This window comes from Pseudorasbora parva, chromosome 8 (assembly GCF_024679245.1).
Source record: "Pseudorasbora parva isolate DD20220531a chromosome 8, ASM2467924v1, whole genome shotgun sequence".
In the NCBI taxonomy this organism is placed as follows: domain Eukaryota; kingdom Metazoa; phylum Chordata; class Actinopteri; order Cypriniformes; family Gobionidae; genus Pseudorasbora; species Pseudorasbora parva.
Genome location: NC_090179.1, coordinates 38226910 through 38250334, shown reverse-complemented (window position 1 = coordinate 38250334; position 23425 = coordinate 38226910). Strand labels below are relative to the sequence as shown.

General features: G+C 38.1%; 1 protein-coding gene across 9 annotated transcripts in view; it reads left to right on the top strand.

The window, feature by feature from the left end:
• Nucleotides 1-4466: 4466 nt before the first annotated feature.
• Nucleotides 4467-23425, top strand: part of ncam1b (neural cell adhesion molecule 1b) — a 254592-nt gene continuing 235633 nt past the window's right edge. For 3 of the 9 annotated variants that reach the window (XM_067451162.1, XM_067451161.1, XM_067451160.1), the window contains exon 1: nucleotides 4467-4841. In XM_067451162.1, the coding sequence (XP_067307263.1) occupies nucleotides 4790-4841 (52 nt within the window). In that variant the 5' untranslated portion in view covers nucleotides 4467-4789. The remainder of the gene's footprint in view (nucleotides 4842-23425) is intronic. The other 6 variants (XM_067451159.1, XM_067451157.1, XM_067451156.1 and 3 more) reach the window with 4 other exon arrangements.

Genomic DNA, 23425 nt, shown 5'->3' with positions numbered 1-23425 from the left:
TCTTAACTATATCATGCTTGCACAGTTAAGAGCATTCGTTAGTGTACAGAAACTGAGTTGCAATGACGAGATCACTGCTTTCATGGGCTCAACAAGTCTGTGATCGGCTATAATGTTAATCTCTGCAACCTTTCGTGCCACGATCTTAATATAATGCCATAGAGCTATATATAATGGCATAGATCTAAATGTAATGCAACACTTTTCATGATTATTTAACCATGAGAGCTATAATAGTAAAAAAGTGCTAAAAGAGAGCGTAATACTTCAAACAGAGCGCTCAAAGCAGATGGCTAAAATCAGAGTAGGAACATTTTTTGTTTATTTCTAAATTTTTGACGTAACATACTAACATTATAAGTGCACCTCTGGAAACATCATAAAACAAATCAAAACGCAGTTCATGACCACTCTAAGGCAGGCCATTGTATCGACGGACCGAATGCTTGGACGAACATTTTATGGTCCTTCCACAGACCATACATAATAAATACATTCTCTCAGGATGTGAGGAGAATTTCAGCCAGTCCAGCATAACAAACAAACAAACAAACAAATGTTTCTGGAACAAATCACCTATACTCTGAAAAAAAAGGAAAAAATACCTTCACCACCAGTGCTAGAGTAATCCCAATAAGAACATCTAAACTAAAATCCTGGATTATAATTAAATGCTATGACAAAGAGCAGAAAATCTACATTAATTGTTAACACGTTTACATTTTGTCATGGAAATTTAGACAAGGTTTTCCTTGATGTGTCTAGATTTTTGTCAGAGCCAGTCAGATTTTTGGGTATCATGCTCTACAAGTTATTTGTCATATAAATGCAAACTAAGAATCACTTGCCTATTGTGTCACTTTCTGTTGTCAACAAGCCCACACTTCAGACTTTCATTTGCATTCGGTTGGGGGTTGGGTTGGATCAAGTAACCATAATCAAACTAAAATTGTTTATTCCAATTTGCTTTTTTGAATCCAGTCATTTAAAGGCATGTAATGGATTCGGTTGTTTTGGTTCATTTTTTATTAGACAGTCGTATTGCAGCTACATCCAATGGCAGTAATTCAGCTCTCTCTCATTTGTCACAGTGGGGCGATTCTTCTCCGGAAAACATCATTACATTAGGCGTTTATCTCTACAAACAGGGGAATTTATTAGCTTGAAAATGAAAATGACTGCAAGATATTTGTGCTCAGAACATACAGGAAATCCAAAGAATCAGGAAACTGTTTACAATTAAAAGTAGCTCCAATTATGATTATCATAAATTGTGCACATGTCTGAAATGCTAATGTATGTGTGATGTGGAGCGTAAAAAGGAGTTAAACAAGCGGCAAACAAAATGCATTATATTAATGGCAAGAGGAGGGTAAATAAAGAAAAAAACACTTAACATTTGTCATTCTTTTTAATCGCATGATTTATTGTATGTCAGTAATACACTTAAACTACATTCCCTTAAAAATGAACGTTAAAAGTTAATTAACGTTGACAAGAATTATTGCATGATGCCAAGCACAACCCAAGATTAAGTTGCTCACTGTTCAGTAAGATATACAGATTGTTTATCTGGGATGTGAGCTTTAAATCGATATTGTTGCCCATATCTTTTTGTTTTTGTAAAAAAGCCAGTCAGATATTTGGATATCGTGCTCTACAAGTTATACAGAGCTTTCTAGAGTAATACCTGTCTGCATCTTAAATACGTTACAAGCCTGCCCTCTACAGGAAAATATACCAAATAGCAGGAGGGTGTTGCAGTATATGATCCCACCAGCAGAAGTCAGCAGATGCAAACATTTCATCACCTTTAACACATTATCTCCTCGGCAATTTCACGATTAATACTGCTAGAAAATACCTCTGTTAAAAATACCCACTGTTAGAAAGTAATTGATTACTCTAGGAATAGCCATATTAAGCGTGACAGTGATGAATGATATTCTCAACACTAATTGTGTCGCACAAGCATAAAATGTGAGCTATTCTCTTACTTTAGGACTCATCAAACAAAACTGAGCAGAAACTTGGCAGAAACACATTTCCCTTTATTTGTTAGTGCCATCTGTGCAGCTCTTGCCAGCTCCTCCGTGGAAACGCATTTAACAGAGTTTCCAAACTGATTGATTTTAGACTACAAGACTGTTCATACCCAGCACAAACGCCTAAAAAATGATCTCATGATCACACGATCCTTTAGAAAATCATTCTAATATGATGATTTGCTGCTCACATAACATTTATTATCATTAGTATAAATGCTGAAAACAGTTGTGTAGCCTATTTATTTTCAGGACTCTTTGAATAGAGTTCAAAAGAACAGAATTAATTTGAAATAGAATATTCTGTAACAACATAAATGTATTTACTGTCACTTTTTTATGTGATGCATCCTTGGTGAATAACAGTATTGATTTCTTTAATTTCTTTCAAATTATTACTGACTGTTAATAAATGCTGTTCTATTAAACTTTCTATTCATCAAACAATTCTGGGAAACAATTGTACTCAATTGTTTTTAACATTGATGATAATAATAATAATAATAATAATAATAATAATAATAATAATAATAATAATAAATGTTTTTGAGCAGAAAATCATCATAATCATATTGATTAACGCACAAAGAAGGGTCATGTGACACTGAAGACTTGAGTAATGATGTTGAAAATTCACCTTTGATAAATTAAAATACGGAAATAAAATACAAGAATAAATTACATTTGAAAATATATTCAAACAGAAACTAGTTATTTTAAATTGTAACAATATTTAACAATATTACTGTTTTATTATTTATTGTTTTTTGTATTAAATGAATGCACCCTTGGTAAGCAGAATATACTTTTTTTTTTTTTTTTTAAACATAACAATCTTATCGATCCCAAACTTTTGAACGGCAGAGTATGAAAAATATATAATATTTTGCTGTGCATGTGAACATCATGTGACAGTTCTGAAGGTTATTACTAGATCCGGATGACAGAAAGAGTATCAGCTTATGTTTAGAGAAAAATTTGGGAGGCAGAAAAGGCACACCTATTGAATTCTACGGCATACAAAGAAACAACCACAATGGCACAAAGAAGGTTATATATCATGCAAGATGTCTCAAATGACACTCACTTTTAATGACGTGATTGCTGGTGGTGGTAATCTGATCGTTTTTGAGATCTTTACTAACAAAGTAGCATTGTCCAGGAATTTTACTAAAATTATTCTACAGTGATGATAGCCAAAATGAAGAAGATTAAGATAATGACGATGAACTATGAGGCTCTTTTGTTTCACCTAGCCCCTTTCAGGTTGTTTTTCCCATACATTAACTTCCAGTTGGTGTCTATACCACAAAAAGGCTGTAGCTTATACACTCAGCAGCACAGAGATTATTGGAAAAACATGTTTGTTATAAAATTATAAAATTGAATATGACATCATGAATTTATACACTGTAAAACAAATGAATTACAAAGTAAGTTACCAAAATGTTGAGCTCATTGAAATTAAAAATGTTAAGAGTTAATACAATTTAAATTTTTGAGAATCGACAACCTTTATTCAAATATTATTAAATTATATTTGTAAGCATATTGGGTAATTGTGTGTGAAGACGCAGTGAAACATGCCAAATTGATCGTGATTTATTAAATTTTTTATGTGGTTCAGATACAATAATATTTTTAGTTTCTATTTATTAAACCAATTTCCTTTATTGTATCAACTCAAATTTTTTATTTCAATAAACTCAAAATTTTAAGGCAACTAGGTTACGTACTTTTTTGAGTTAAACCAACAATAGGCTATTTTTTACAGTGTAAATATGAAATTAATTGCAAATAAAACTAAATATGTGATGCACAATAACAAGTGCCAATTACACTGAAACACTTGGCCAGCCCCTAAGCAAGGCTTTCATTGGCTACTTGTAGCCTATTCTTTTAAGTGATCATTGTTCTCTAAAAGTTCACCATGGATTCATTTCTAAAGTCACAGTGAAAAGCAGCTCCTCTTTAACCCTGCATGGGATGAGCTAGATAAAGGAAACATCAGTGAACTGATGCATGATGAGGGAGATCATTATTTCCAGAATGACAAAATGGGGCACCGCCTGCACATTATCTCTAACGAGAAAAATGCCTGCCAATTTAGATTTTTCCTTACCAACGTGTGTCTTAAAAGAACAGGCATCCTCATAATAATCGTTTCCTCCCTCATGTTGTTACAGATAATTTTAATAGGCTATTAAGCCGCGTCTTTCTCCATACATTAGATAAATAATATTGTACAGGAGCGATATGCGTGTGAGCTATCCCTTTAAATATTCCAGTCTATCCACTGTATGTGGAAAATATTTGTTTATATATCGATTTCCCCTCCCATTCATTTCTCTAGGCGGTCCAGGTGTGTGTGTGGTAGCAGTGTATCGTCTCCGGGCTGGGTTCAGTGCGTTATTTGATGATATCGTTGTCTTTCTTCAGAGGCGCCGCTGATTGGCCGGATTAATTCGCGTGCATCTTGAAGCGGCGTGTGCACGCGCTCTTGTCTCGCTCTCTCGCTCTCATCCTCAGCGCGCGACATATGGGCACGCGAATTTAAACCGCAACAATATCAATACTGGCCAACGGTCAGGAAAATCCTCGACATATTCTCGTCCCGTCCAGAAAACTTCTTGGAAACTTGGAAGGCATCATTTGACGGATTACGAATTCTTCATTTCAAGCACGGAAGACAGACAAAAAAATAAATAAACAGTAAACACACTGTGTCTCATAAAGGGATTGCAATGTGTCCGACCGAGGCGATAATCTTGGTGCTTCTTTTCTTTGGCAGCGCAGGTAAGACCGCGTTCAAGTGTTATGTAATAACCGTCCATGAAATACAAACTGTTTTATGATAAATAGCATGGGTTTTGTGCATTCTTCTGATTTGCATTCTACTTTTATGGTGAGTGCTGTAGCGGCAGGTGCATCTGTGGACCTGTTTGACTTCTGCTGTGCTCATCGATCAGCACTAGCACTGTTGCGTATGTTTCTGTAACAGTTTGTTTGTGGGAGGAAATGTGCTGTTTACTTTATTGCATGCCCGTTAACACAGGTATCTTTATAATACAGCTTATAGGGACTGTTTGTTATGAGCTAATTTGCTAGGCTGTACCCAGTGGGCTTTGGCGATATAACCTGTCCTTTAACAAGACAGGATTATCTGAGCTAATATTATAAGCAGTCCTGTACTCTGTGCTCTGCTTTAAAGCGCCTAGGATAGCAGAAGGATTCGAAAGAATCGCATTGAATTGACTTGATCCCATCTAAATCCTTGTGGGACAGTGGTAGGATGAATTTTTTGGCAATCCACCTGCTGCTCGAGTCGGGAAAGATCCAATCGGCGAGTTTGGGCGGGAACTGTAAATGATGTAATTAGCCTGTTTTGTGTAATACATCATATGCCACCAGGAATCCCAAATACATTTAGGCCTACAGTTCTGTTCTTCAAAGTCATTTTATATAAACAACGTATGTCTAATTTACATTGAATTTCTTACTTTTACAGTTTAAGCTCATTTATATTAGGTTAATTATACGAAATGTATAAAATGTATAATTATGTATAATTAATTTAACTTCCTAAACATGGTGAATGATGGGATATGCATAGCCACAAGTGTGGAATGGATTTAGTGTGCGTTAAGGCAGGGGTTTTCGAACTTTATGATGCCAACCAAGGACCCCCAAATATGATGAATATTTTATAGTGACCCCCTTCTTAAAACTCATCTATTTTGATGTAGGCCTATGAAAAAAACATTTAAGCTGTTAGATAAATTCTGTGATATTATGACTACAAAATATTGTTTCCAAAATGAATAAATTGTTGGCTGTAAAAACCTAAGGAACATTTTTTTCAACTAAAAATGATATACACATTTTTCACAATAAATTATTATAATTCCTAACACAGCAGCTTACATACTGCCTTACAACCCCAGTGAGCAAGATAAAGGGGACTTACTAGAACGATACAAAGCAAATATACATAATTCTGGAAAGTATAGCCTATATGGTAAGAAAGGAGTGGGACCCCTTAGGACCATCTGGAGGACCCCAGTTTAAAAACCCCTGTGATTAGGCCACTGAGCTGAGGCATTTTTCAGACCCAGGACAGTCTTGCACAATTTCTTCCTTTGCATTGCCGTTTCACTTGCTTTCAAGTGGCCATGATCACAAGTGCGGGTATTGGGATGGGTCCTAATTCACGATAGATTCCATCTGGAATGTCCTGTGGGCTTTTAGTGTTTTATATTTATGAGCCAAATGAAATCAGTGGTTAACATTACTTAGTGACGTCCATGTTTTGTTCTACAACATAAATTACATTTTTATGGAGCTCCTAAAGAAACCAGTTGAAGGGAAATGAAATGGGCGGGGGAAAATGTAATAGGTTTGCCCTCCCCATAGAAACTTTGTTTGCCTAAAAAAACTTGTTTCCCCAAGTAACTTTGCATTCCCTTGCATAGAACCCAAAAGTTTGTGAATTTTGAAGCAATTGTTTCTACAAGACATTGCGTATGTCAATTAACTGTTGTCTGATTTGACAAGCACGTAAACTCGCATCTTTGTGGTAGCTCTTGTGTACTGGTTTGAAAGTCTATGTTTGATAGAGCCATTTTAAAGAAAACGGGAAAATCTCTTAAAGTAATGAACCTTTTAAATTTCTCAGAAAGCCTTGACTTTTAAGACTACATAGATTGCAACATTTGGGTTCTGATCTGAAAGTAAAACCCCATCAATTTTCTTCCTGAGAAAATTTTATTGATAACCTTTTAAAGAAAGACTTGCTGTGAGCTACAGGTTGTTAATCCATGGTATCTGCTTCTGCTGAAGCCATCAGTCCACATTATTTCATCTTATTTTTTAAAATAATAATGTTAAATGGTGGAATTCTTGGTGAAAATCTATATTAATTTACCTGGGACGCTGTATAGAAAATTCCACCAATCGGAGAGTAGAAAGAAAACTACATTTTTATTTTTTTTTGCTTTTTGGCTCTGCCCACTCCCAAGAAGCACTGCGAATGATACAGTCAAGTCGATCTCTACACTCTCAGAAAACATAAAGTCTGTGAACCGGAAGTTGCAGCAAAATATTGAATCGAGAGAGGATTTATTTTAGTGCACCTCCTCTCCATGTCTTGCACATAGCGGGCTGACAGACGATTCTTAGGTTTCATGTGACGTCACACAGTGGCGCGGCCGCCATTTGTAGGACTGAATTGCAACATGCGTCTATCTGCTGTGCTGATAGATATAATAGGGACTTTAAGCAACAGCCACTGATGGAACGGCAACGGCGTTCTGGCGTTCTATTGCGCATGCGCGACTTTAACTGCTACTTTGTGACGTTCTACTGTAACCGTCTACTACGGGAGAACAGCTGATTTGCCGTAGTCATTAATACGTGACAGATTATAGATAAGTAAATATAGTTATGTGGCATTTTAATTGTATCTGTTTATAATTTAATGCCAAAAGCAACCATTTCCTTGCTTTTTAAATTACATGTTTCTTTATATTTGGTCAAATTATGTTAAATGAACCATTACGCCGTCTTTTTATTGTTGCTTAGTGATTTTTGCGTTCTTTGGCTACGGCAGTTAAAAGTTTATTTCCGGTCGCTGTTGCCGTTCCATCAGTGGCTGTTGCTTAAAGTCCCTAATAAAATAAATAAAATAAAATAAAACATGGATTAATGTTTTACAATATCCAAAAAAACCCTGAGCGTCGTCAGAAATACTTTGCTCTTTTTCTGCTAACATTTAACAATCATTTATAATAATAAAGTACTAAAATGAGACCGCAAAGACATCGTCGGCAGTAGCTATTCACGGCAAAGAATATTTCGTTATGGCTACTGACAGGTGCAATAGGCTATTTAAACATTTAAAACAATATCAAATACAAGTGAACAGATCAGCCAAGTGAGAACAGAATTAAGTTTCACTTTTGTTATTAACTTTAATGACGGACTGAAGGAGCTCCTGCAATCATTAAGACAAATGCACAATGTTGAATCCAATAGACATGCATCCGATTTCACAGCTTGCTTTCGGTAGTCGGTATACGTAGCCGACTGTGTTTACTCTTATATTTTTGGCATACCTTTATGATTATTTTACTTGTTCAAGTGCAAGCCATGCTTCCTGTGTTTGCGCTATTGATGAAGCGCTATATGCCACGCAGTAAACAGTAAATCTAATCACCATACAGGCAAAACGTTTTTTTCTTCAAGAATGAAAGAAGTGGCATCGATGTGTTGCTGTAAAACTGCAACAACAAAAAATCGCAAATAGGCTACTTAACCTTCCATAAACACAGACTTTACACAGAAAGAAAAATAGCTACTTACTCCAACCTACGGTGAAGTCATTAAAGGGGTACTTCAGCGCTGGGAAGATGAATCTGTATTTAAACTGGGTCATCAATGTAGTAGAAATGTGAAATAATTTTTTAATTTGGTGCCTTCTAGACTGAGAAAAGACAAATTTATTTTTGTCTCATGGGGATGAAAGACTGCAATCCCCAGAATGCTTTGCTGCCCTGTGAGGCCATTCCCAAAGCCACCAACTTGATTACAGTGATTGAGTTAGAGAAGACACTACAACTAAAAACTGAACGTGTGTGTTCAATATAATGACTGAGTCACCGCGCGACTATCACAGCACTGAGCACTAACTGCAGGCGTCAGATAAATGAGCTGATTAGGTCTCGTGATGAGAGCTGAGGTAATCGCGACTACACTCGCGGCATACATTCACAACGCGAGTTCAGTCTGGCGCGTTTCAGTTCATGCCTTTGCAAGCTTAACTTTCTTAGAAATTAATTTGAGAAGTTAAAAGACTTACATTGCTCACCATAGCTCCGTTTAAATGAGTGCCTGTAGCTGCGGGCTGAGCTCTCCCTGCGAGCTGAGTGTTATCTCCCATCCCCCATGCGCAGATTCAAAACATGCGGAAATGGCTCCCTCTGCTGGCTGTAGTCTTTAGCCTTTGGCCAAACATTCTTCCTATGATGCAAATATCGTCAATTTGCATCATAGGAGGAATTTTTCCAGAAATAAAATGCATAAATCTCTTGTCTCAGGGGGATATGAGGGGGGAAAGCACAATCATTTGAATATACTCCAGGGTTTCTACTGATACAAAGCCATATGCTAATCGCTGAAGTAACCCTTTAACAACGTTTAAACACAAATTTTGTTGATTAATCATATGTTTGGCAACCTTATTCTCTAAGGTTGATATTCAACGGTTATAGTAGGGTACATGAAAAATGTGCAGTGCGACCGCACGTCAATACATGCTGCTTTCAATAGGATGTGAGTGAAATGGAAATCGCGATCTAAATTTTGGGGAGGCACCCAGGGTGGCCTGTCAAGTGTCAAGGTGTCCAGTGCCACCCGCACCCCTCTGGCTCCGCCACTGGGTGTTAGCAGTTCGTTTGGCATTAAATAAGGATCTAATCCTAAAGACAATTACCGGTACCTGTTTTCTTTAAGTATCTAAATACCGTTGCTATTGACGATTCGTCAGTGGTGAGATGTGCTATTTTGGCGTGTGAAATCTTTCCGATCATAGATATAGCCTACATAATAATGTACTCATGTAATTATTATGTACATCTCGTTCAGATGGGTCTGTCTGCGGTCTGCAAGACAGACGCGTAACCAGCTATGATACGCAAAGGTCCTAAAGATGGCGGCTGCAGCACAAAAGTCACGTGACTGAAACCCACGAATAGGAGGGGAGTGTTTAAAGGTGCACTATGCAACTTTCCGTCTACTGGAGGGCGCCTATTCTAAACAAAGGTGTAGTTTGACGACGCCAAGTGTGAGCGCAGAATCTTGGGACATCTGGTCTTCACCTCACAGCCGGTGGAAAATAGGACTTGGGCAGAAATCACGTTTATGGATGCGGTTATTATCGTTACTGTAGTAACATACTGTAGTACTGTAAAGCAGAGCAGGACCGAGTGTTGTGGAGCTCTTACGGAGTACCGAGACTTTTTATTATGACGGGACGGAACACAGTCGCCGGGCACACGCACTTCTGCTTTTTCCGGTCATGATTATAAGGTAACGCAGCTCTGTTTATCATATTAGATACATTTAAGTGTGTTGAAAAGGATGTTATGACGTTACTCTGTGCGTTCGCTCGGTGCTGCTGTGATATGTTCACACTGCAAAGAGAAAAGCGCTTCTGCAGAATAAAACCGAGGGTAACGTAGATATGACGCGATTGACAGGCGACTCGCTCAAACGCTATGATGACACGTCCTGGTTCATTGGTTAAAATAGCAATTTTCTCACAATTTACAAATAGTTGGAAACATTTGGGATATTGTAAGTACTCAACTGAACAAAATATATAACACTGGCCTAGCGGTTTTTTTTTATTATATTTTACTGCAAAAATACTACATAGTGCACCTTTAAGGATATTCCACCCAAGCTGTCAAACTGACGTCATCATGTGCACTAACAAAATAAATGGTGTCAATTTTGATTTCATGACTACTTTAAATGTTTATATGTACAGTAGGGATGAAAAATCAACATTCTGGGCGGAAACGGAAAATTACGTTTTATTTTAACTCTTTCCCTGCCAGCATTTAGAAAAAAACAGTTGTCAGCCCCCCCCCAGGGTTTTTGACCATTTTCCCAAAAATTGAATAGCCCATAGAATATTTAGTTTTATGAATATCTGAGCATGCAATATATCGAAAGAAAGAGTTTTTAAACAGACAAACAAAAACAAAAAATGTTTTATTCTAGCTTCTTGGCTTCCTTTTTTATCAACACTTATATGGGTAAGTTTCATAAAAAAAAGTTTTGAACAAAAACCTGAGAAAATCACGTTTTTGTGAAAGGCTATCCAGATCAGATTCAGAGCGATGATCAAACACAGATGGATTAGATCGAGTCCATCAACACCCCTAATGCTTGCATAGTCCTGTAGCCCGTCCTGGGTCCACATTTCATTCAGTAACATTAGATCAGGGGTCACCAGACTCCGTCCTGGAGGGCAGCTGTCCTGCAGAGTTTAGCTCCAACCCCAATCAAACACACCTGAACCAGCTATTCAATGTCTTACTAGGGCCTATAAAGGCATTGATTAGCTGTTTCTGGTTTGTTTGATTGGGGTTGGAGCTAAACTCTGCAGGACAGTGTCCCTCCAGGACCGAGTTTGGGGACCCCTGCATTAGATAGTTTTGATTCATATATGATGGTTAATGGTGATCACATTATTTTTCATATGCATATGATTACATACGATCGCCGGTTTTACTGCGTCTTCCTCACGTGATTTTTGATCAGGTGATTCAGTACTCATTCAGAAGATGCATAACCGCACCACATAGTGTCTAACAGTGAAAACATGGAAACCCGGAAAATGCAGTTTTTGGCAGGGAAGCGTTTTCTCACAAATAACCCCATCGAAAAATCCCATCGAAGTTGTGAACGAAGTAGCGGAGCCGCTCTCATTGTTACAAAAAATAAATGCTGTGCGAGAGTGAAGCATCAGCACATTTATCAGCCTTTTTGTCTTTTGCCCAAAAAGCAAAAATATAATTTTTGCCCGATAATTTCGGTGCATCCCTAATATATATGTGTGTGTGTGTGTGTAATATGCATATTTTGCAAAACATGTTCGCGAAATGAATTCAGCACTGCTGTAAAAGGGAGCTGCTGCTCACGGCAGAGCAAACTTACCTCCATCTCCTTAAATGTAATTTGGGCCTAATGGGTCGCTTGAACCGAAGTTGGACGCTTGAACATTTAAATATATTTACTTCACTTGCGTGTGAAATTCACTTCATTCGTTTGTACATTCTCTATACAACAGACTCGAATTTGTGTCATGGGAGGGGCTTCTGCCTGGCAGCGGCAGTCATCAGACTAGCCGAGTTTAGCTTGGAACATACTCTGCAAGAACAAAGAAATTTGTTAGTTTCTCGAGGTGGCAAGAACAAAGTTCTTTCAGGCCAGTACATTCATACTTCACGAGGAAAGCAGGTGCCGATCATCTGGGTTTCTCCGCATTAACCACGCCCACTTTAAATGTCTGACCAATCCCACAATAGTTCTCGGACACCCGCAAGAAAAAAGTTTTGCTCAGGCGACGTGTCGAGGACAAGCTGCGAGAACTCCCAAACCAGGGCTGCGAGAACAACATGACGTCATTTTGTTCTCGCGGCCCTGGGAGCGAGAACTTTTTTCAGAGAACTGTTCTTGCGGAGTATGTTGCAGCCTTTAAGGCTGCTTTCACCAGGGTTAATGAGTGCTGAGCGTCACTGATTGCCTGGATCTCACATCTCCCAAATTGCCAGATCAAACTTTCAAATAGACGCTCTCTTAATAAACCAAATATTTGAGCTTTACACCACTACATTCTTGCCTGAAAACTCTTGAAACTACATTTTTGTGACACAATATCAGTATTTTTAAATTACTCTGGCCTCTTGGTTTCCCATCCGTCACTTCACCATGTGACAGCAGCAAGCAGGCTCCTGATTGGTTAACGTGGTGCCTCATTCGTATGATTCGTGCTGCAGAATGTCTGTTCACGTCTTTGCATTGACTTAACGTGTAAATCATTCGCGTCTGGTGTGAAAGCACCATAATGGGTGAAGCTAGAAGATTTAAACCACACCCTGCCCACAACTCCATCCCTCCACTCCAGACATCCAGAGAGCTGGATGCCATTTGACTGCAGTGAGTACCACTCTATTAGTGAAATGCTTAAAGGGTAAATATGTGGTCACATTAGCCAAACTATAGCGAAATTCTGCAGGCAAAGTAGGCTCATTGTCCATTGTCAATAGTGTAACGATGCATGAAGCACAGCTTACCCAGAGGTCACTTCACATGTTCAGAATCATATTATCTGATGTGAAATTAGTGCATGGAAAAGATTTGCCTCGTACACATTTTCACATGAAAATCCAGAGGATGTTGATCTCTCATCTGTTGAGATAAGTAGAGCAAATGTGAACACACATTTATTTCACCCAAAATGAAAATTCCATCAATTAAAATAACACTTTAGTTTAGGGTCCAATTCTCACTATAGTTGCTTATTTGTATGCATATTACTAAGATGTTAGTCTATTTAGTACTTATAATGAACTAATGAATGCCTTATTGTGCACAACCATTTTCTACAGTCCTACCCAATACCTAAATGTAACAACTATCTTACTAACTATTAATAAGCAGTAATCAGGGGTTAATTGAGGCAGATGTCATAGTTAATTGTGAGAATTGGACCCTAAAGTAAAGTGTGTCCATTAAAATCTCTTTAAAATGTTCATAAAGACATTAAAGAAGTAATCCATATCGAGCGGTTTAATCAAAGTCTTTGCTTTATATAAGCAGATTTAATTTAGTCTTTTATTCATGAACATTGATCAACTAATTAAATATCAAATTAGAACCAAGCTCAAATGTGATTACTTGTTGCACAAGAACAAACTTCATCTTCAAAAAACCGCTCGATCATGGCTTTCTTTCCCAATGTCTTTTTGTACTTTTTAGGTTTTGGTTGTGTGGACTTTTAGTGAATGGACAGAAAGAATAAGAGAATATTAAACAAATATTTTTGTTTTGTTTTGAACAGCATGAGAATGAGTAAATGATGATAGAACTATTATTCTTTTTTTTTTTAATTATACCTTTATTATACCTTTGCCAGAATAAAAATCAGATTTCGGGTATCATCACATCCTTAGCAAAGGGTAAGTTGCACACAAAGTTTAATCCTCAGTTAGGAAATTTGATGAAGCAAAATGAGCAAAACAAATAGTGATGCTTGTCATGTATACTCTCCTCTTATGTCATTGTGATGATAAGAGGAAAACACAAGGCTGTTCTGCTGGAGATGCTCTGGGACCTCATCACTGTCTGAGAGAGACGAGATGGGCGGAGCCCTGCGGTCACATGATGCACTTCCCCAGGCTGTGGGCATGAGTCATCTTTGTGATGTAATCTCCTGATAGGCAGTTAAGCTCTTATTGGGCTTTTAATTAGCTGTGCTAGAGATAGCCTACCCTGACTCTGAAGGCCTAAGCAAGACAAAAACAATAAATATGATGTAACTCACATCACCACCACTGATCCGGAAACACGACAGGCTGATCTCACATCCTCATTTCTGAATTTGAGGAGATGTTGCCTAAAGAAAATGGGATTTAACAGGACAGATGTTGTGCTGACAGATCAGTTTCCCTTGATCATTACCGCCGTACACCCACACAAATGCATGAAGAGTGGTTGTCATGCACGAAGAGTGACTCTGTTTCCTCATCGCTGATGAGATTTGTGCATATGTTTTTGATGTTTCATAGGAGCACTTATATTGGGAGTTTTGCAGTATGTCCAAAAAAAAAGAAGTTAATTGACCATTTTCACTTCGCCTTAACCCATGATGCAGTTTTGGGTCGATCTAGACACACCATAGCGGCAGCAAATCTAATCTGCCCGCGAGTGTCGTCTAGCAACTCTCAATACCCTTCTGAGCTGTAAACGCCTAACTCTTGCCGGGCCAATCACATCGTGTATAGAGTCGGTGGGCGGGGCCATAATGACGACAGCCGAGTTGCGTTTGCGTGCTTCTAGTCAATACAGAAACTGGCGAAGGGCGGTCTTTCGAATCAGCTTTGACTCTGGAAGACTTGGAGTTAAGCTTTTCTCTGAGAAAAGAACAAAGAACGGCACAGAAGTCATTCTTAAGAAGGAAAGATGTGTTCTGAGTTTTGCCGAACGGATACGGCGAATGTTTACTATTTCACCTTCGTTGCTCTGGTTGGTGGTATCCTATCGCGTGCAGAGGGAGTTTGAAAGACAACCGTTTATCCCGCCCCCCAGATTGAGCCCTGTCAATGGTGAGTTTCCAGACCTTACATCTTGATGTGGGTCTGGCTTGTCAGGCTAGGTCAATGGCATATGAGCATCACAAATCTAGTTTAAAACATACATGCATTCTTAGAAATGCACTTTTTTGTATTCATGTTGGTTTTACGGCTTTGGTAAAAAATTTACATTATTTCCAAGAAATGTTTCAATTTGATGGTTTTTAAAATGTTGTTGTGTAACCATAAACTTAAAGTATAACATTTTCCTCACACATAGAATGCATGTGATTGTGTGTACAAACATCTTATTCATGTTTTAATTAAAAAATGTCAGTGTAAATTATTAATTCACATATATTATTAATTATGAGGGAGTCCAGCCACATGACACTAACCGTCCCTTGTTTTGTAGGTCAAATGATGTGATATTTTAAGATCCTTATTGATCTTGACACCGTCATGAGGGTCTTCAGGGGTCCTTTCATTTTTTTAAACTTTTAAATTTTTTTCTGTATTGGACAATTTGACTTTGTAGTCACACTGCATAACTTTAGTCCAACGGTTTGCTGTAAAGTTAAAAAAACATTATTGTTTTTTGTTTTTTTTGGTAAAATAAAAAGGTAAAAATAAAGGTAAAAGATCATTTTAATTCGGAAATTCAGAGCATGCTCAGATAAGCTATTGACGAAAGTATACATTTATTTGTAATTTCTATTTACTAGATTAATACACAATCCTGCACATTGATCCTATTGTATTTTATTATGAATTTTTATTTAACGTCATGACTTAACACATTTTTTAACATGATTTTGAATACTTATTTAAAAAATGAAATAGATCTGGACAATCAAGGTTCATTCATCTTGTTGTATCATATCATAATGCGTGGCAGTATCCTGGCATGCTGTGTCTCAATTCCGTAAAACTGCCTAACCATTTTCTTCCCAAGAGGTCATTCTTGGTGGCCTGGTTTCTATTTCAAGGTTCAACTAGTGTAGCGATAGCATATGTCATAAGCTGGGTAATCCGGGAAGGCCTTCAGGGGTGAAAGTGTGTTATATTCAGCGTTTCTACACCATTTGGCGGTAAAGTGCTGAATAGGGCTTCCGCATATGTGCAGCTGTATCATTGAAACCATAAAGCCTTCAGCTATGATTGTTTGATATTACCCTATTGTCTGACATGTTGTGTCCAGTAGGTGGTTTTAAACTTCCATTATCATTTCCCAGAGAGCTGCAGCAGATGTTTTAAAAGCATATGACATATGATGCCTAGGCTATATAGTATGATGTCTTTATTAAATGAGCTATAGTGTCTGTGTGATGGAATATGGATGGATGTGCCTCTCGCACTGATGTTGGATGGGAGTTGCTTGGCCTGCAGTGAATAGCAATGTCTGGGAATGAGCCCTGAGTTTTGCGGGACATCCTGTTTGACTAAATGGCTCCCTGGGATGTTGCTCTTCTGCTTGGCCTCACCTTTGATTATGAGTATAGCTGGCAGATTTAGGCCTGCAGAATGCTGGAGGAACAGCAGCATATTCTTGCTTAATGAGACCAGCCCTGTACGTTAACGCATCACCTGTAATGAGTGTTATTTATGACTTCTGTTTTTCGATGAGCTGTCAGACTCATTGCACTATAGCTTTCCAAACAAATGGGTGGCTTATGATGTGGCTGTTGTTTTTATTCAGTAAGAGAGTTGAAATATAGTCTCTGTCAAGGATAGTGCACATTTGTTTAGGACATGGTCTAACAGTGTTGTCCTGAACACTGGCAAATAATCACTGTCAAGCTCTCAGGTTTAGTGCTATGCGATATCCTCCAACTCAGAGGTGTTTCAGAGTGTTATAGATTAATACCACTGATAAAAGGCAACGCTCAGAAAAGCAAGATTAGGATAAGCAGATTCAAAAATAATTGATTCTGCATCCAAATTTGTCCATAAAGATATGGGGCGAAGGGTTATTCGCCCCTGAATTCAGGCCATCCTTAAAAATATTTTGGTTTGCAGTAACAGTAAATTTTTTTTAAAAAAAGGGTCGGTAGGTAGGTCTATATTTTTTTTTTTCAAATTTTAATACAAAAAAAAATGTACATTTTTGGTGATGGTGATTACGTAGGTATGAATTTAAACAAATTGGCATATCGTGACATCACTGACTGGGTCTTCAAGCCGTGCCTTCGGGCGTGTAGGCTAATTGCAGGCTATATAGACAACAAACAAATTGAAATATTTGTCAAAAACATGTTTATTGCATAAATTTCAGGTGCATTCTTTAAGAAAAGGCTCCAACCACCAGCTAGCTGTCATTGACTCAAAGCTGTCAACCCTCCCTTTTTTTCCGGGTTTCTAACATATTTTAGCTCTCTTCCTGCTGTCTTCCCGTTTTAGTATTTTCCCGTGATATGTTTCTTATTTTTATGCTCGATTGTGTTAACACAGAACACGCAACTATCTGTGTCTCTGAAGTGGCTTGCACTTCTTGCCAGACCAACGCATCTGGTGATAAATACTAGTGCATTTGAATATTAAAAAGCAAAAAGTTGTTTTTATGAATTCAATTAATTAAGTAGCCATAACCAGCTATTCAATCAAGAGCAGTGAGTGAGTCCTTATCTTTTGTTTGACAGACAGCAGTAAAGGCTACTGCCCCTTTAAGACCTAATACAGAGATATGCATCGTCTTTCTCAACTGTATAAAGTTCTCTTAAGGGATATAGACTGTCTGATAGATACTCATCAAGATCGACATGTTGACATACTTTTTGTGTGAGTTTATCCGTTCAAACGCAAGACTTGAAAGAACTCAATATTTGCGCGCTGTGAGACGTGCGCGCGCTGCGCACAGAGAGAGAAAGATATTCTCTCACTGCAGAGGGTTCTCATTCGCGTCTTCTGGCGAATATACTGAGTGATGATGGCGAAAATGACTGGTCATACGGCAGCACTCGCATGCATTGAACAGTTTACAAATATAGACCGTTTTGCCCATGTTTTCTTTTATTATCGCTGTTGTAGTGCACGTGTATCCATCGACAGAACCATACATAAAGCATTATTTTTAAGTTACAACCAGTGCCGCCGCTCCCACCACGCGCTGGGGTCGAGCAGAACACACGCTACCCATAGCAACGCGTTATGACAACGACATTTCAGACTGACAGAGACAAGATAAACGGCTTTTCCGCCATTTGTTACTGTTTTGTACACGTTGTTATATTAATTATAATTCAAAATCTGTTTTATTCGCCACAATATAGTAATGATAAATGTTGAGAGCGGCACTTTTGATTCATTTTCAAAAAGGGCAGGGGCTCAAACTAAGCCCTCCCTTCTGCAGTGCACTTGCCCGGTGTGTGTAACGTGTCCATGGTCCTGACTCCTGTCACACAATGCGGCGAAATCTCCGACAGGGCTTTAACAGTCTAACGTTACAGTGAATGAGAGTATGAGCCGAGCCGAAACGAACGCACGTGCAGGCCATAGTGTGATATCCGTTAACCATAGTGTAAACATAGATGACGTCACGGGTTTTTCTATAAACGAAAGAACGTAGCCTTCGTTTGTATGGCCCAGGCAATTTATACATTTATAATACTTACTAAAATATAATTCATATTATTTTATTACTGTTGTATTAGTTGTTTGAAAAGTAAAAAAAGAAATTGGTCGGTCTTAAAGCCAATTTACAACCGGCAAGTCGGTCGGACTAAAAGGAAAAAAAAAAAAAAAAAATTGAGTCGGCCCTAAATTGACAGGGTCGGTCGGGTTACGGCAAACAAGAATATTTTTAAGGATGGCCTCAGACTTATTTACAATGTTAAAGAGGTGGATTCTCATGCTAAACATGGCTACAAAAAAACAACCAGTTGGACGTATGCAGTGTTTCCCACATGGTGGTGCTCCACAGAATCAACACCAGCCGCCACATATTGCATATCAAAATATATACACATATTTAATCAAAAGTTAAATGTGACTTAAAAAGCTCCGCCCACTGCACGCCTCCCCTAGTTCAGCTGTTTTCTGAAAGAATAGGTACAGCGTATCTGTCTTTTATAAATATGAAAACAAACTAAAGACTCTTCTGAGATAAGAAGGATGCAATACTCTACAGGTACTCAAGATTAGAGACTGGCTGAAATTGTCTGTGTTATATACCCTTTATTAAGATCAAGTTAAATTAATTATTATACACGATGATCCAAATTTATTGGCCCTAATGTATTGCACACATTGCAGTCAAAAACATCAGTTGTGTGTCAGTATTCTTTTTCTTCATTAATAGTTCTGATTTATTCACTAGCTTCTTCTTTCCCGAGGGCATTTCTCTGCTCTCTCTTTGCAGGGTTGGTGTTAATTCGTCCACAGTTCTTGATGTCTCTATAGCATCTGTCTGCTGCTGAAAAATATTGAGAAACTGAATTAAGAAATGCAATTAGAGCTCATTCTGAGCTTTTTCTAAATGGAATATGGCTAGCTAGTCACATGTGGAATGAGCAACATTGTGAATTTGTGTCTGAAGGGTCACTTGAGCCTTCTATTTTTATTTCTTTATGAAATGATGTAGAAATCCCATGGCTGTTTTTGTTCTTTTTTTTAGTTTTTTGCTCGATCTTCATTTCTTGATCCAATAAATACAAATTTACTTCATATTCAGTTCACTTTATGCTTAACTGATTATTTTAATTTTCAGAAAATGTAGCCATAAATATAATTTGATGTATAATTTGATCCCAAACTTCAGTCCTGTTATCATATTTTTTGTGAAATTATATATATATATATATATATAATATAATATAATATAATATATATATATATATATATATATATATATATATATATATATATATATATATATATATATATATATATATTTTTTTTTTTTTTTAATGATAAATATGGTCCTTTTTCACTTGGTCAGCTATTTGATTTGTTAAAACTGTTCCATTTACAGTTGACCTCATAAATGTGTCTCCGCTAAACGAATACTATCTGCAAATTTTACAGAGTTCACGTGAAGTCAACGGAAGCAACAGTTATGAGCTGCATTTTATTTATCTTCAGCTAATTTCAAGATCAAAGAGTAGGGGAAAGAGCGGCATTAGCACTGGTAAGATCCTTTAGTCTCACTGCTTTTAAAGTAGATGATTGTATGATGAGCATCTGTGATGCCAAACTTTGTTTCATCTGCGGCAGTTTGCTTAAGAGATACTCTGCTACTCCTCTTCAGAAAAACAGTTATTTCATGATATGATTCGTTTTAAATGTCTGAAATTTAAGTTTTTTAGTAAAATGTTCAGCTCAGTTTAGTTTTTTACCATTTTGAGGGGAGTAAAATGTACATACCAAGTGGCAAGGGAATTTTGCCCTTTTTTGTGTCCAATTTGTGTCCATATATTATTTAGTGTGACTTCCTGATGTGAACAATCCAAAAAAAGTGATTTTCAAGTCCCATTTTCTTTTACTCACACACACACACACACACACACACACACACACACACACACACACACACACACACACACACACACACACACACACACCGTCTCCTCTCCGCCCTGCCTCTTCTTGCTGTCTCCCCTTCTGTCTGTTTTTCGTTTTTCCCCTCTCTCTCTCTCTCTCTCTCTCTCTCTCTCTCTCTCTCTCTCTCTCTCTCTCTCTCTCTCTCTCTCTCTCTCTCTCTCTCTCTCTCTCTCTCGCACACACACACACTCGCATGCGCGCGCGCGCACATGTCGTGTTTCCATGTTTTATGGGGACTTTCCATAGGCGTAATGGATTTCATACTGTACGAACTGTACATCCTATCCCCCTACACTGCCCCTGCCCCTAAACCTACCCATCACAGGAAACATTCTGCATTTTTACTTTCTCAAAAAAACTCCTTCTGTGCGATTTATAAGCTGTTTTCCTCATGGGGACCTAAAAATGTCCCCACAAGGACAAGGATTTCGGATATTGCCATCTTTGTGGGGACATTTTGTCCCCATAACGTAGGGATTACCAGGTCGCACACACATACACACACACGCACACAGATGGAGAGTCCGGTGTGACTGGGTGACCTCCCCTGCCTGAAATGCCTCACACTTACTCGGCCAACAGAAGCAGGATGTGTCATGACCCCTGCCGTGCTGTCTTTTTTTTCTACTGGATGTTCCATGTGGAGTTTGATAAAAATGTCCACAGGCGTTCAGACCAACACAAATGAATGAGGCAAACAATCTCACTTTTCGGCAAGAAGCTCTCTAGTATCACTAGTGCTGTGCTAATGCAGATAACAGCATTATTACTAACCAAGCAGCTTTTGTGGGGCTTCCTTCACGCTCATTTTGCATCTAAAAGTGTACTTACAAATAGAGTGTGCTTTATTTTGGGGTTAGTTGTAGTTTTTTTAATGGGCAGGCTCTGTGGACCAGCAGGCAGCATTACGAGGCACTCAATCAGGAATGTCCCTTCTGGTCTGATGGCAGAAAATTTGCTACGTCAGGCTGCAGCGAGTGCGTCATCCAAGACCCACAGCTTGACGAGAACATGCATTAGTCTTTCTGCTTCAGTGCCTCTGTCCACCGCTCTGTAAATACATGATGACGGAACAGGGTCACTACCTCCTTTTTCATTCTGAGCTCCATCATCAAATAGTTGCAGAGAACAGCCATAAAGCCTCAGTCAAGAGTGATGCGTTTAGGTTCGAAATGTATATTCAATCTCATATTTAATATAGTGATGCTTGTTTTAAGCATCATGATTTTTATTGGCAGCTCTGCTTTCAACATTGCTATCGGCCATCAAATTTTTTTAATTATCCTAAAATCCTAAGATTATTCTTTTGTGTGAAATGTATTTATACAGTAATTCATGAACAAGTGGCTCACAATGTGACCCAATTTCACAAATTAGTCAATTCAGCAATAGCGGATTAAGACATTAGAATAAGCAAAATGGATATTATAATTAAAAAGTATACCCAATTTATATGATAAATTAACTCTATATTTTGAGGTCTATCAAGTAACACCTTACCAACCACCTAGGAATGCCCTAAAATCAACGTCTCAGTAATCCCCCATGACACCCCAGCATTGTGACGTTGAGTTTGGCACTGGCAGGCATGACTCACTCAATGCTAAATGTCTAAATATCAAAGCGGTTGTTCAATAAATGAATGTTTATTTAGTTGGTAGCTCATCTTCTCCCATACAACACTCCCATACAAGTCTCCATTTAGCATGTGGATGTTTCAGCAGATACAGCGCTTGTTATTCTATAATTAGAACAAGAGGAATGGTTGGATGTGAGCATCGCTCCCAGCCATGGATCTGTTCTCTCTGATCATCTCTGTTCGCTTGTAATGAGAGCTCTGATAAGCTCTCTCAGCTCAAGGAGTCGAGCCCAGAGACAGAGTCTCACAGACCTGTACCGGGCGAGAGAAGGGAATCCTTGATTCTCCTTTGTCGTTAGATGCTGTTTGTCTGTAGATGTCCAAGAATGAAGTTGACCTGTGCATTTGAGCGTGCATGCTGCTGTAATGTTGGCACGACTGCAAAGTATTGTGGCTGCCTTAGACTGGCGTATGGGGAGGAGGTGCCTCTCGCCATCTGTTGCCCTGTCACGAAGATATGACACACGCTTCTTCCAGCAGCTTTTTCACCAAATAACAACAGTTTTTTTGGCAGATCCGGATGCATTCTTTTGGTGGGGCAATGATTTTTGCCTAAATCAATTCTGACTGACTTTTTAGGCAGTATATTTACACTTAAAGCTGGTTATTAAACACATAAAAGTGCCAGCTGGAGTGTTATTAATATTCGTTATGGATTAATAGTGTCCACGATGAAAGGAATATCTTATAAAAATCTAGTACCACTTGTGCCTCCAAGTAGTTCAAAACCTGTATGAATTTCTTTCTTCTGCTGAAAAAGAATATATTTTGAATAATATTGATTTCTCAATGTTAAGTGGTCTCTTATTTTTTCCAGAGCTGTGTGTATATTAGGGGTGTAACTGTTACATGTATTACCGTACTGTTTTGGTTCAGGGCTTCTGGTACAGTGCACCTGCAATCTTTAACAGTTGGCTTGTTTTAAGCACAGAACATACTCCAATCAGAGTTCCCACACGAACATTTGAAGTATTCTGTCCATTTTGTCATGACATTCATTATGCCGTTTTGACGCTCTTTAATGTGACGTGACTGATGCACGTCAGTTCAAGCGGCAGCACGCAAGTGAACACGATCATCTCTTCCTAATCAAAGAATAAACATGAATCAACAGCTGTGAGGATACATTACAACTTACTGAAACATATCATATGTCGTGTAATCGCTCAATCAGTGTTTCAACGGCGGAAAGACGTCAATAAAACTGCTTGTAAACAATGTCAAGTATAGCATTAAATTTCCCTGCGGCAAGTCATTCAGTGTCCTCAGCTGGTTTGTTCGCTATAGAGAAATGAACTCTTTAGTTAAATATCACTAAATTCATTATATTCTATTTAACCTGT